This window comes from Acomys russatus, chromosome 12, assembly GCF_903995435.1.
Source record: "Acomys russatus chromosome 12, mAcoRus1.1, whole genome shotgun sequence".
Taxonomy (NCBI): Eukaryota; Metazoa; Chordata; class Mammalia; order Rodentia; family Muridae; genus Acomys; species Acomys russatus.
The window spans coordinates 47,785,862-47,800,373 of NC_067148.1; the positions used below are offsets into that span (position 1 = coordinate 47,785,862).

The following is a 14,512-nucleotide window of genomic DNA, read 5'->3' on the forward strand; positions in this document are numbered from 1 at the left end:
TTCCGGCCGGTGCACTTTGCGTGTGAGACCAGTGGAGGCAGGCGGGGAAGAGGCGTGGCGGAGATTCTTGAGGTGTAGCTGTGCCAGCCGTTCGGCTGCTGCTGGAGTGGGAAGATTCAGGTCCACGCCTCCGTGAGCCGCCTCAGCACGAACACCTCACCCTTGCCCCCGCAATTAAAGGGGAGGAACCGAAACCTGCATGGGCTCATCCATCTCCCACAGATCGCGCGTGACGACCGCAGCCGTGGCAGGTGAGGACCGGGAGAAAGGTGGAGGTTCGGAGCCAGACCCGATGGCCAGGGGCTCACTGCCGCCTCTAGGTGTTTGCTTTGTCTCTGCTCCACTCTGCGGACCCCAGACACGTGCTCTTGCAAGAGGCACGGACACTAGCGAAGGGCAACGTGGTGGTGGAGGAGTGACAGCCTGGGGCTCCTTTTCAGGCTTGCTTTCTCTTCCAGTTCCCGCGTTGCTTCCTCTTTGCATTTCCAGGCTTTGAAAAAGCCAGAAATTGCAGTTCGGCTAGAAGGGGGCTGCCTAACATACATTTGAATCTTCTTCCACAGAGGTGTGCAGCGTTGTTTGGGTTCTGCTGTGGGGAGGGGTACCTGCTTCAGTCCTTAGTCTTCATCTCTCTCTGCTTGCCTGCCTGCCTTTGCTTTCCACACCCACTTTCAAAGAACAAAAGCACTGTGTGCTGCAGCTTTACACGGGGAGATACGAGGTTGCAGGTCAGTGTCGCACCCGCACCCAATCGATTAGACAGCATTGCGTCCTCGCATATAGGTAATGACCTTTGGATCTCATCCTCGGGGTTCTGGACAACTTCCTGAGAGTTAAGGTTCTTGGAGTTTTGTGGTGATGGTCGTCTTGTTTTCAGCGTTCTGTAAGACTTAGCTGTAGAGAAGCGTGGCTGACTTCAGCATTATCGTCCTAGCGTACACTGGGACAGGATTTTGTTTTGCTATTATGTTTTTTTCTTTTTTAACGGAAATATGTGGTTTTAGAGAGATAGCATGGTGAGAGCTGCTATTAATGGGTAATTGCCAAATGCTTTGCACATGTATTTTCATTCAGCCTTTGAAAAGTTCCAGAAAGGTTTGTTAGATTATTATATTTTTAAGCCGTAGAATGGAAAGTTAGTGAGGTCATGTAACTCACCCTGGTAACATTCTGCTATGGGTAAACCTTTCAAACTTTACTAGAAACCACATCTGCATCCAACATCTGCATTTTATTTTCCTGCCATTGTTCTTGTTGCTGCAGTTTCTTCACAACCATTTTCAGAGGTTAAAAGTATCTATCCATTTAGGAAAGCACATGATATGCTTTTTTGTGTGTCTTACAAACGACAGTCATGATCTCTGCAACTTCTGTGTACAATGTAGAATTAATATTTCAGAGTCTCATATATTTTCTGCAGTATAGGCTATTTTTTTTTTTAAAGCAAGTGATAAAACTGATGATTAGAAGGCTCCTAATTGGACAATCAAATCTTGTTATCTATGTGTGATTTGTAAAAAAAATTATAAGGGCATTAAATTGAACAATTGATTGTTGAATTTGATAGTAAACACATGAGCGTGGCTCTTTCATTCTTACTGAAAATTTGAAATGTATGATAATTAAAAACAAAACCCTGAGCTCTCATAGAAATATTTCATTGGGAAGAGGTCTTTATGGAGCACAAAGTCTAGGAAAGGGCTAAGATATGTGTTTGGGGCTTGGAGGATTCATGACAGTAATCTAGAAAACATTCTTTGATGTCCTCCAGTTGCTAATTTCAAGGAGAAGAGGAACTTCCTCCAAAATGGCAGTGAATTCCACCCCACAGAGCTGACTCAACAGAAAGATGCATACCTTTGGAAGAGGGAGGGGATCAATCAATGCCAAAGTTGTATGGAACTTGGAACTGGCTTGGTTTTTATAATGTAAAAACTAGTCTAGCTTGTCTTTCTTAGCCTGAAGAAGCAAGTGTTTTAACACTTTTTAAGTAGCTTCTTCCTAGGGCCTTAGAATTTAGCTACTGTTTATAACAGTGTTCCCACTGGAAAGTACTTTGGGGATCTCAGGGAAACTGGTTGTGCATTTCTGTTCTGGCTAAACAGCAGTTATTAGTGCTTCAGTTTCCTTTGATTTCTTTCTTTTTCTTTTTTTTTTTTTTTTTTTTTTTTTTTTTGGAGTGGAAATTTACTACTTCTGTGGCTGGACTTCAGTGGAACCTATGGGAAGATTTTTGTAAGGGAGCTGTAAGGACTGTGCAGGATTGATGGTTTATCCATGGTGTTATTTTTAAGGAGGAGGCAGCTCTAGCCAGTATCAGTGGACGTATGAAAGAGAAGACTGTTTCTCGAGGGCAGTTAGGTAGTCTAGGCTGTAGGAGCCGAGGGCTGCTGGAACACTGGGGCAAGGTCTCTACACACAGTGGCAGGAGAGGACCTGAGCTGCCCGCCTCTGCCAGAAGGAGCATGCTAAACTGAGTTGCTTATATTTCCTATTTATAACCATAATTAGCTGGTTATAGAAACAGCTAGTGTCCCCTGAGTCCTTCCTTCCTGTACACTAGGTGTTGTGGCCACCTGCATTCTCATTTCCTCTTCAACACAATATGATTTATAACCCCATTTCATCTGGTGCCTAAAGCTGTTCCGTAGCATTAAGACGGCTGAGCCAGTTTGAGGGGAGTAGGGGGGCGGGTGGTTAAAGTTAGTTTTGCTAGAGGGGAGCAATTATGTCAGCATCAGCTCCGAGGTTTAGAAGGCAGAATACTGGTCTTACCCATAGACTTTCCAGTTTAAGAGCTGGTACTGACAGATGTTCAGTTTCCTAGCTGCTGCTTGGCATGTGTGGAAGCTAGTCAACCGGGACGCATTTCAAACTTGTGAACCAGTGTCAAGCCATTTTTATTTCCAGCACACATCTCAAACCTACTTGCTCGTGTGTTTGTTAAAATATAGATTCTCTACCTAAGAACTCCTGCTCAAAACTTTTTGTGATAGGCTAGTAATGCATTTATTACTATCGAATATCCAGTCTACCCTGTGAGAACCATGGCTACAAAAGGAACCTTAGAACCAAAGAAAGGTTCGATTCTGATATTTGAATAATCCATAGATCTTTCAGACTAGACGTTAATATCACCTTGGAGCTCACGACTGAACATTGTCAAATTGTTGAGTATTGTGTGACCATAGTCAGTGTGAGTTCAAGTGAAATAACCCTGAGAATATCCTACATTTCCTCAAATCTCAAAAGGCCGTAGACTACTTCAGAGGATGAAAAAACCCACTTACTCCACGTCTCCTGAGAATTTATTAAACATTTATAATGTGCTAAAGAACTATGAAGTTCTGGGGATTTTTGTTGTTTGATTTTTTTTTTTTTTTTTGCTTGTATTTGTTTAAGGAGACCATAGTTTAAGCAGACAGGTTTAAGAGTGCATGGAGGCAGGGAGGCAGAGCAGTGACTAATTGATAGTGTTTGGGGCGGGGGCGGTGTCAAGGTGACACACACTCCATTTCCCCCTATTATCCCCAAGAAGATTTCTGCTTCCAATGTGGATTCATTAAAAACACTAGTAGGAAATACAAACCAGTGGGTTTTTGTTTGTTTGTTTGTTTGTTTTTTGCAATTTTTTTTATTGTTTGTATGATCACTGATTGATCTAAAAGTTGAAAATATTCACTACTATTGAAATAATAGACACTTATCTGTGTACTTTATGTATTTATAAATTGAACAAAATATACATTATCCAAAGGTGATTGTGAGACCATTCACTCACAAAGTAGTAATTGCTTCCTAACTGTTTTTTATATTAAGACATACACCAACAATGGTAGTGGGTTATAGAGGAACCTGAAGACAATGCTGCTCGAGTTAGCTGAGTAGGGCCTTAAAGCCATCTGAGTGGCTCAGCCAATTTTTTAACATGACTAATTATGTACTCACCATTGAGCAACGTTTTAGGAAGCCCTGCATTAAAAACATAGGTCTACATATAAAAACATTTAGTAACATTTCGTTCCTTTGAAGGTTATATTTTGGAGATTTATATGCAGCCTGGTTTGTTAAATATAAGACTGTAGGTGACCAAGGTCAAACGAATGGCAAAGGGAGGAAATCTTGGAAATTGGCAGATTTTTGTGGCATGTTTATGTTATTTGAGATAAGCCAAGCATTAAGGGGACAAAGGTTCTACTTCATCAGTTTATGTTCTTTTCATTATAGGAGATAATCTTATTTCCTAGACTAACAAGCAGTGCACAGTCACTAAAATGGTGAACATGCATTTTGCTTCCTGTGGGCTTCTACTGGTTTTGCTCTTCATTTCTTTTCTTTTCTTTCTTTCTTTCTTTCTTTTTTTTCATGTAGTACAAGAGTAAACTTGGCTGCTTGAGAAATGTTAAAATACCTGAGTCCTACTCAAACACTATAATTGATATGGAGTATGTCTAGAATTTGAAGTACACATACTTTTAATGTATAAATATATATTTAACCCTTATATGTGATATGACGTTCACAATTTACGTATAACGAAATTGAGGGCCCAACAGTTCAAATACAATTTTAAAGGACAAGAATGCAACCTTGATATTTTGACTCCTAAGTTCATACTTCTAAGCATTGACTGACTCATCTTCTTAATACTCTCTCATATGTTAAAATAGAAAAATAAATAAAAGTTTCACCTAGCCTTGTGATCTGTTGAGGGCTAACTGTTCTGCTTATGATTATAACAAGATTCTTCACTGTCTAACCTGCCTCTTCTTCCTCACCTGCTTTCTCGAGTGCAGTTCAAAAAATGTTGCCTTTCAGTCCTCTGAATGCAGCTTAGTTATGCCTCTAACATCATTTTCTCCACTTTTTTCTTTGCTTGTCTATTCTGCTCCAACCTCCTTGACTAGTCTTTGAACACAGGAAAGACAGCAAGTATACTTCTGGTTCAGAATTTCATGTTTCTTGCTCAAAATGTTCTCAACATATCACCCTCCGGCTTTGGTCCAATGCTGGGTCTTTGATCCAAAGGCCCAGTTGAATTCCATAAGTGGTGTGTGTGCTGGGGGGTGGGGACAGAGCGGTTACTAATTCATAGTGTTTGGGGCGGGGGTGGGTGAATCAAGCCGGTACACACCTCTTCTCCCCTATTATCCACAAGATGATTTCTGCTTCCAGTGTGGAATATGCATTGCAAACACTAGTAGGAAATGCTACTGTTTTTTTTTTGTTTGTTTGTTTGTTTGTTTTTAAGATTTACTTATGCATTTTATGTATGTTGGTGTTTTGTCTGCATTTGTGTCTGTACACTAGAAGACGGCATCAGATCCTATGGGAATACAGTTCTGTTCTGCCATGTAGGTGCTGTTATGATCTGCTATGTAGGTGCTGGGAATTAAACAGGACTTCTGGAAGAATGCTCAGTGCTCTTAATACGAAGAACCCATCTCTCCTGCCCTGCAGACCCTAAACTTTATAACCAACAATAATAACCATATTTCTGCCACTGCTCATTGCATTCTTGACTGACATTTTAAAAATTTACATTTAATAGTTTATAGAGAAATATAGGTGTATCTGTGTAAAGCACTGTGCCACCTCAGTCTTCACAGTTACAGGCGGTTGGTGTATTCTCTCTCTCTCTCTCTCTCACACACACACACACACACACACACACAGAGAGAGAGAGACAGAGAGAGAGAGAGATTGATTGATTGAGAAATGCTAGCATAAGTTGTTAGTTATTTGGTAACAGATTGGTGTAGTTGACTCCAAGTACATACTAAAATATTCGGATACGGTTAAAGGAAAAGTGTATAAGAAGCACACAGGCCCCATGGATGTTTGCCACTTAGTAGCCACAAAGCAGAGCTGATCTGCTGTGAAGTTGTAGACGCTTGTCTTTCTTCCTTACTAGCAAACACATTGTAGTGTAAATAGTGCAGAGAGAATTAAAAAACAGAAAGCATTTTAATGAGTAAATTCATTCTTTTATTAGTTTTAGTCCCAAATGATTTTAACTTTCATAACAATTTCCTAAAGGCCAGGCTTGGCGAGTAAAGTGATTGTAATATTTCATAGAAAGCCACCAGTTAAACTTAAGTCAGGCCTCTAGAAATAAGAATTTGGGGTTGTGCTTTGTAAACCTGTCTAGCGTATTATTCAATGCTTTTAAAAATGATTTGATCAAGCAATTTCTTTCTTTCTCTTATATCACCAGTCACCAACTGAAGTATTTGATACACAATTTCACCCTGGCCCATAGCTAATTTTAATATCACCAGTGTCCAAATGCATGTGAACAGCTTTGTAAGGGCTAGCTTGAGGTTATGTCATTAGCATACGGTGGTTACTTAGTGGGTCTTCATAGCAGCTTTCTGTGTGGGAGTTTCTTGATAAGCACATTCTATCAGGAGAAAGAGGCAACTGTTCTAGACTGCTAGGTAATTTCACACTCTCAGTTTGAGTGAAGTCTTGCTTTTAGTCTAGTAATTAGTACAGAACAGTTACATTCCCTAAAAGCCTGTTTTCAACTGAATTTTTACAGTTGATTTAATGCTTTCTCAGGTCAGTTATTTTCAGACCTGCAATACATTTCGTCTCTCCATGTCTGCTCATTTCAGATACTTCTGGACTGAAGGTTTATATAATTTGCATAACTTTCTCATTTGTCAGGAACTTTTTGGGTTTAAATTGAGTGTACTCTTTTTCTTATGTCCTGTCATCCACTTGCTCTGATGTATTTTCCTGGTATATGATCTTTATTACTTAATTTAATGGAGGAAAATATATTTTCATTTTGGTGGCCTTTGTAAAGTTATTAGTTCTAACTTTATATTTTCATTTAAAATTATTTTTATGTGAGTGTTTAACTTAATTGTTTGTGTTGTATTTTAGGTGAAAGGAGGATTGCTGTGTCAACTCCGGGAAGGAGTAGCCTCATTGTCCTTGTATTTTAATTTGCTGCAGCAGCTTGGAGTGCAACAATGAAGCAATGATATCTGAGAACAAAGGAGCATTTGCCAACTAAATGTCAGCACATTTCATGTGATTGTGTAAAAACACTGCAGCAGACCTGTGTGTCAGCTAGCAGAGTGAGAATGTTTGCTTCTGACACTCTTCATTTGAAGCAGCTTTAATATAGATTATTTAAACTTTATATCGAATTAAATAAAAATGAGTGAAGCCCCCAGATTCTTTGTTGGCCCTGAAGATGCAGAAATCAACCCCGGAAATTATCGTCGCTTCTTCCACCATGCAGATGAAGAGGAGGAAGAGGAGGAAGAGTCCGTAAGTGGCTTCTTTCTTTGTGATAAACCAGTACAGTGCAGAACTTCCACTAATTACCATTAATACAAATGAATACTACAATCTTAAATAAGACTACTTTTTAATCTGCACATTTTTTAGAAAGTTTTAAATTTTAAAAGTGTAAGTCATGTTGAGTAGACAGGCAATTAAAAAGTATCATAAATGTAGCTAGAGATAAGCTCCTTGAGTAGTTCAATGACAGCTTAGAGTTGTTGTAAGATACTAAGACATTATTTGACTAAACTTATGAAGTTCAACAAAACTATCTCAAAGCTCTCCTTATGTGTGTGTGAGAAAGTAATGTGTTAAAATGTCTTGTCCACATTGCTTCTTAGAAATGGAACACATCAGTTACTTTCATTTCCTTGTCTCTTGTGTTTGTTATTCATTGTAGTTCTTGTTTACAGACAGATTATTTTATTTTGGAAACTGATTTGAAATACAAACATAAAATATATATTGATTTTTCTTAAATTTCAAATTAAAATAGAATCTTATTTTAAAATAAAAACCTGTTACACTTTATTAAAGTGGTAATATCAGACTTCAGTTGCAATTAGGCAGCTATTTAGGTCCTGTGCCAGTATTCATAGAGAAGTCACTAGGGGTGTGCCATTGAGGGCTAGGTAGGGGTCACACTCTTATCTCCTTCTCCTCCCATTGGGAGAATTTTTTCTGTAGCAATAATATTCTGCCTAAGCAACTCTGGACTGAACCTTCAGAAACTAAAGGAACTAAATCTGTTTGCTTTATATTCAAATCCAATACTCATTTGAACTCCAATTTTCATGTTAGAAGAGGTGATGCAGAATTATTTCTCTAAATGTAAAAAGAAAAGAACAATTTAATCCCAAAATTTTTATAGCTACATTTAGGAGGAAGTTTAATGAACCTCCTTTGGACTGCTTTATATAGTGTTATATGAAAGACACAAAGTCATGAAAGAGAAAAGAACTAGATGCAGCTTTATATTGTTGGTAGAATTCCAAGCTCCTGGATGCAAAGATCGAGATGAAATGCAAGGAATCACGAATGAGTGTTAAGGAATTCTGTGTCATGTGAGGTCTTCAGTATGATACTGTGTATATGGTGTATTCAAGTTTCAATGTTGATTTGGTAACAAGACTGTGAAGTAGGTATGCCAAGAATAAATATTGGAGGGAATGTCAAAAATCACTGGCATCTTCCCTTCCAGCAGAGAGCCTTTCTTTAATGTCAGAAAGCTCTGTAACCAGCTTTGTACCAGCTTAGTCTATAAGAAGACTTAATACTGTGTAGCTTTGTAGTTGGAAATGCATTTGATTTTAGACAACAGAATTCTTTATCTGACTCTTACTGGACTTTATAGTTGGTGTAGATGGGTGTTTGCTCTCATCTTTTTTTTCCTGCCTGAACATCGTTAAATAAATGCTAGAAGCAGTTGAAGACTTTCTATTCATAATTTAAAATTGACTGAAAACAGTAGCAATGTGTCCAAAGCATTTTTTAAGTTTTTGCAGATCTTTGCAAAAAATTTAATTTCATTGTAAAGTATTAAGACTGGTAGAATTTTACTGACTTCAGTGATAAATATGTCACTTTTATTGATTCCCATGCTACCTCTGAGAGGAAATTAAGATAGTGATATTTTAGAAAACTTATTAATTCGTCCTGTCTTTTTGCTTTCTTTCTGTTTTAGCCACCAGAAAGGCAGATTGTGGTTGGAATATGTTCCATGGCAAAGAAATCTAAATCCAAGCCCATGAAGGAAATTCTGGAACGGATCTCCTTGTTTAAATACATCACAGTGGTAGTTTTTGAAGAGGAAGTTATTTTGAATGAACCGGTGGAAAACTGGCCTTTATGTGATTGTCTTATTTCTTTCCATTCTAAAGGTAATAGATGGTGGACAAGGGTGTTTGATCCTCTCTGAGCATGAAAATAATGCATACTAATTGTAGTTGGAGAATACTGGATAAAAGAGAAATGAAGCTAACCCACAGATAAGGGATGTTAACATTTTGATATATTTCTTTCTAATCTTTTTCTTCTCAATGTGTTTTTTAAAAATTTAGTGTCATTTATATGTAACTTTACATTTAGCTTTTCTTAGATTTTGTTAAATTTTTCCATACCACATTTTTCATGGTGTGAACTATCTAAATGTATAACATGGTTAATTAATAACCAAACATTTGGCTAACTCCTAGTCTTCACTATCAAAGTACAGTTGTGGTTTACTCTTAGTATCTGCCTTGGTTTGCATATATCTGTGGATAAGCTCGTGAATTATTGGATATTTTAGGCCCTACCACATAGAAAGTTGAGGCCTTACACATATAAAGATGTTCTTTATATAAGTGTACATAGTTTATTTGTTAAGAACTCTCAATTAAAGTTTTAGGTCTCCTTTACTATTTTTTAACTGAACGGCAGTATCAGTTAAGTTTAAGTATTGCATTATGGTAAAATCCAATAACCACAATTATTGCTACCTATCTCAAAATTGTTAAAATTTTGTGAATCACTTGATTTTCCCATTAATAAGTTTGTAAGTTTTAGAATTTGTTCCTATATTAATCATTATCTGTTATCCCCTCCCCAAAATAGTTCGGAACTATCCTTTTTCTTTTGAATACTGATACTGGAAATTATTATTGATAATTGATTTTCATTTTTCAGTAAGCCCAGCTCTGATCTTGGTTGGCTGAGGCTTTTTCTTTCAGAAAAGTTTAAATTTCCTGCCCCCAAAAGTGTTCTTCTCTTATCATCACATAGTTCTTTCTGTGAGGCCGTTAGCTCCGAGGCGCTCCCTGTGTGTCTAAGGATATATATATATAGTCTATATGTTATCTTTTGGTAAGAGAGATTTTTCTCTTTAACAAAAACCAAAGCAGGGAACTGATGACAGGCATTTCCCATTTGCTTAGTTCTTATGGGAAGCTTGAAATCATGACACTGAGACATTTACAAGTCAAATTTCTGATACTTTACAGAACTGTTAAGACTTGTAATTTGAGTCCGGCTGCTGCTTAATGCATTATTTAAAAACTAAGGGTAATTCAGGAATAAGTTTGCCTTAACTGAGTACAGCTTTTTAATTAGAATTTTAATACCTAACTTTTCTAAAATTTCTTTAAATGCTACAAAAATATAATGTCCTCATGAGCAGTTAACATTCACAGTTAAGTCACACACTGTCCTGCTGACTGATTTTTATCCTCCATAGATAAGATAGATAGATATGAAACAGTTGTCACTTAGGAACAATAAAAACTGGCCTTCTTGGCACATTATGCCTTCTATTTATCTTATGTACATTAAAAAGGTTGTAATTCCACATGAATCCTATTGGCTAGACGGCTGTGTGCTCATTACAGCTGGACTTGAGTTTAGAGAGAGATAAGTTTACGCAGCCTTATATAGCTAGACAGAGGCAAGATTTGGACACTGATATGTGCTCTTATGTGCTATGGAACATTGGAGAATTTTAGTGGTGTTACAGAGAGTAAAATATAATCTCTGAAAATTATAATATATTTTTCAAACCTATTCTAACCATGGCTGTACTTGACTCATTTTCATTGTTATTAATCATTTTACCAATCTAGAAGTTTTTAGGGATTCATTTCTGCATCCTGATGGTGATCCAGCAACAGCATGCTTCTATTCATATCTTTATCTTTTGCACATTTTACTGTATATAAACCCAATTTTGTGTTTGCTTCTATTTTTAAAGGTACTGTCTGTGAGTTCATATTTACAGACAAAATATCAAATAAAAGGAAATTGTATAATGAGAATATTTTGAAAAATGAAGTAATGTGAAACATGTTATTTTGTCATAGATTTCCCTTTATATATGAAGTAATCTTACCTTTCTATCAGGTGACTTTAAATAGTCAGATACAGGCTAACATGTCATAGCCAGTGACTTGGTGTACCATATCAATGATAATCACTAAGAAAAAGGTATTTTAATAGTACAGTTGAATAAAAATATATGTATTTGTTATTTTATATCTTTTATAGAAAGAGGTTATGTACATGATGAAATTATTTTTTAGGGGAGGTGGCATAATTCAAGTTGATAAATTTATAGATGTCAGCTTATCTTGAGATTGTATAGAATATGATAATAATATGTGTTCTTAGGATTTCCACTGGACAAAGCAGTTGCCTATGCAAAACTCAGGAATCCATTTGTAATCAATGACTTGAATATGCAGTATCTCATACAAGATAGGTGAGTGGTGAAGTTGGCTGAATTAAGGGAAAAAAGTAATCAACACTACTTGGTAATTAGTGTATGCTGACAGGGCATCAGATGCTTTCACATATGCTAGTTCACTGTATCCTTAAAATAATACACAGAAGTAGATGTTTATTAGCAAACTTTACAGATGAGGAACCTTGAGAACTGAGGAAATCATTCACTTTTCAAAGTCACAAGAAGTCTCCTAAGTGATTAATGGGACAAGGGATTGGACCATATTTGCTTGATTTGCAAAGCCTAGTGAAACCATGAAAATTGCTGTTTCCTGTCCTATGACTGATTACATAGAAGTCACTCATCATAACTGATGATTTTCATAGTGAAGTGTTCCATTACAACAGTTTCGTATTCTGTATCTTAACGTTCACTGATCTTAGACTCCCAGACAAAATGGTGAAAAGGTCTGTGTTTGTCCGCTTCATTTAATTGGTTTTTTGTTTTTGTAGCTACATACAATTCTATTTTCCATGAGTGTTCTATTTTTATGTTATAGCATGAGATTACTTATATTACTTACATGGAAATATATATACATATATACACACACACACATATATATATATATATATATATTATACTAACTTCACATGAGGGTGGAATCACCTTTCTCTTAGCATCCTGTGAATATTTTCCTATAGCATTAAATATTACTTTAAGATAAGGGCTTAAGTAATTAGCCTATATTCTGTCTTTGTGATATATTAGTCTTACTTGACTGTTTTTCTTCATGCATGTACATTCTTGTTTTAAAGTGTAATCTTTTGATATGCTATAACAGCTATTTTATATAACTTTTTGGTGAAAATTTTGTTAGGAACATTTTGATATTTGACATATTTAGAAAAACAAAAAGAGTTGATATTTGTGCCTCTTAGGGTAGTAAAGAGTGATAATTTACTTGTGTGGGAATGTAATACATTGGGAAATAGAGAGCCGAACGCTAAGGATGTTTCTCTGTTCCTTTAGAAGAGACGTTTATAGCATTCTTCAAGCTGAAGGCATCCTACTTCCTCGGTATGCAATTCTGAACCGTGATCCAAATAACCCAAAAGGTCAGAGAACTCAGCAGGCTTCCTTTTTGAAGTACTTTCTGCCACTTTCCCTACAACAAGTAGAAAGAATTTAAGAATTCATAATAGTCTATTTAGTAGGTTTTCTTAATGGGTTAAACAAATGAATACTGTGTTTGGTTACCACGCCACACTGTAGACCTGTCATGGTGGTGCATGCCTGTAATACTAGGACTCAGAAGGTTGAGGTGGGTCAATAGGAAACTCAGCATCACAGTCAGTATGTATCCAGTGCTGGCCCAGGCTGGCCTTCACTCTGAGACCCAGTCTGTGAAAACGAAGCAAAACAGGACACTGTGAGCCAGTGGCTAACTAGTATAGAGTTATCTTCATGCTTACTGCATGTCTGGTCAGATGCTTAGGATTTGAGGGCTGACCACCTGGTACCGCTCATCCTCGCAGAGCGCTAATTCTTGCCCTCTCAGCAGTGTATGCTTGGCTGTAGTCCTTTGTCTCAGCGTAGGCTCTGTTTCCTTGAGGGACTGAGGATTGAGCCCATGGCCTTGTGCACACTATTTAGGCTACTACAGTGCCCTGTGCTGCCTCCCCAGCTCTGGTTCATTTTGTCTACTAAGGCTGAGCATAGTTTCATAGGAAGCTTGAAAAATCAATTTTATTTTTGCCCTCATGAAGATATTATCTGCACATAACAGTATGTGACTTGTCTCGCTTTCATGTCTTGTATGTAGACTGCAATCTGATTGAAGGAGAAGATCATGTAGAAGTAAATGGAGAAGTTTTCCAAAAGCCGTTTGTAGAAAAGCCAGTCAGTGCAGAAGACCACAACGTTTACATTTATTACCCAACATCTGCCGGAGGTGGAAGCCAGAGACTTTTCAGGAAGGTGAGCTTTGTCATTTTGCTGTGAGTAGTCTTCATTCAGCTAGACATTGAAGTAAAACGTGTTAGAAGTATGACACGCTGAGTAAACGGAGGTGAGCTATTGAGATGTCACCCTCTAGAGGACACTCATGAACTGAGAGAACGCTGTTAGAACGTACTGTTTGTTCTGTTACGGGGTAAAATACCACAACAAAAGCAGCTTCCAGGGGGAAGCAAGAGTTTACTTGAACTTATGGTCCCAGAAGGATAAGCATCCATGTGGTGAGAGAGGCCTAGCAGCGAGCTATCAGCATATTTGCAGTTGCGGGAACAGAGAGCTGAGAGGAGACTCTAACAGCAAGCCTGAAGTAGACAGAGCTGACTAGAAAGGGCCCCAGGAAGCTTCATCCTCTCAAAGCCCTCCCCCAGGGAGGCACTTCCTCCCACCAGCCAGGCACACAGCGAACAGCAATACCAGTGGGCAGCAAGTGTTCAAATGTCTGTGGGGACATGTCCCATCCCGACCACCACAGAAAGTGTAGTTACATAATGTGGTGAACAAAGTTTCTGCCTTCAGAATTCAAAGAAAGTTGCCTTGATGTTTCTTCAGTCTCCTACTTGTCTTTCTATAAGACTAAAAATTGAGTTAAAGTAAGCTCCCATTGGGGGAAATTATATGGAAAAACTGCCAGTTAATACAACAAGTAATATTAGTAATTTTTACACATGTAGGTATATGCTTAATTGTTCCCATAATGAAATAAATGCAAATCAGACCCAAAGTATAATGGTATCATGTCACTTTTTGGAATGGCAGGGATTTTCTTTTAAATTGGGTGGTTGGGAAAATAAGCCTAATCCAAAATGTGTTAGCAGTAATGTAGTCTCTTAGTAATATAATTTAATAGTGTATCAGAATTAAAGATGCTTTTATTAATAGTCATGGATTTGTATGTCAAGGTTATAGCAAAGAGATAGAAAGCTGGCTCGGTAATTAAGAGCACTTGCTGCTCTTGCAAAGGACCCCATTGGGTTCACAGAATTCATATGGGTGGTC

General features: G+C 37.6%; 1 protein-coding gene across 1 annotated transcript in view; it reads left to right on the top strand.

Annotated features, from left to right (window-relative positions):
• Positions 1-8: 8 nt before the first annotated feature.
• Ppip5k2 (diphosphoinositol pentakisphosphate kinase 2) overlaps positions 9-14,512 on the top strand; it is a 61,127-nt gene continuing 46,623 nt past the window's right edge. The window contains exons 1-6 of the mRNA XM_051154417.1: positions 9-251; positions 6,895-7,287; positions 8,987-9,182; positions 11,443-11,533; positions 12,530-12,615; positions 13,323-13,477. Of these exons, the coding sequence (XP_051010374.1) occupies positions 7,174-7,287; positions 8,987-9,182; positions 11,443-11,533; positions 12,530-12,615; positions 13,323-13,477 (642 nt within the window). The 5' untranslated portion in view covers positions 9-251; positions 6,895-7,173. The remainder of the gene's footprint in view (positions 252-6,894; positions 7,288-8,986; positions 9,183-11,442; positions 11,534-12,529; positions 12,616-13,322; positions 13,478-14,512) is intronic.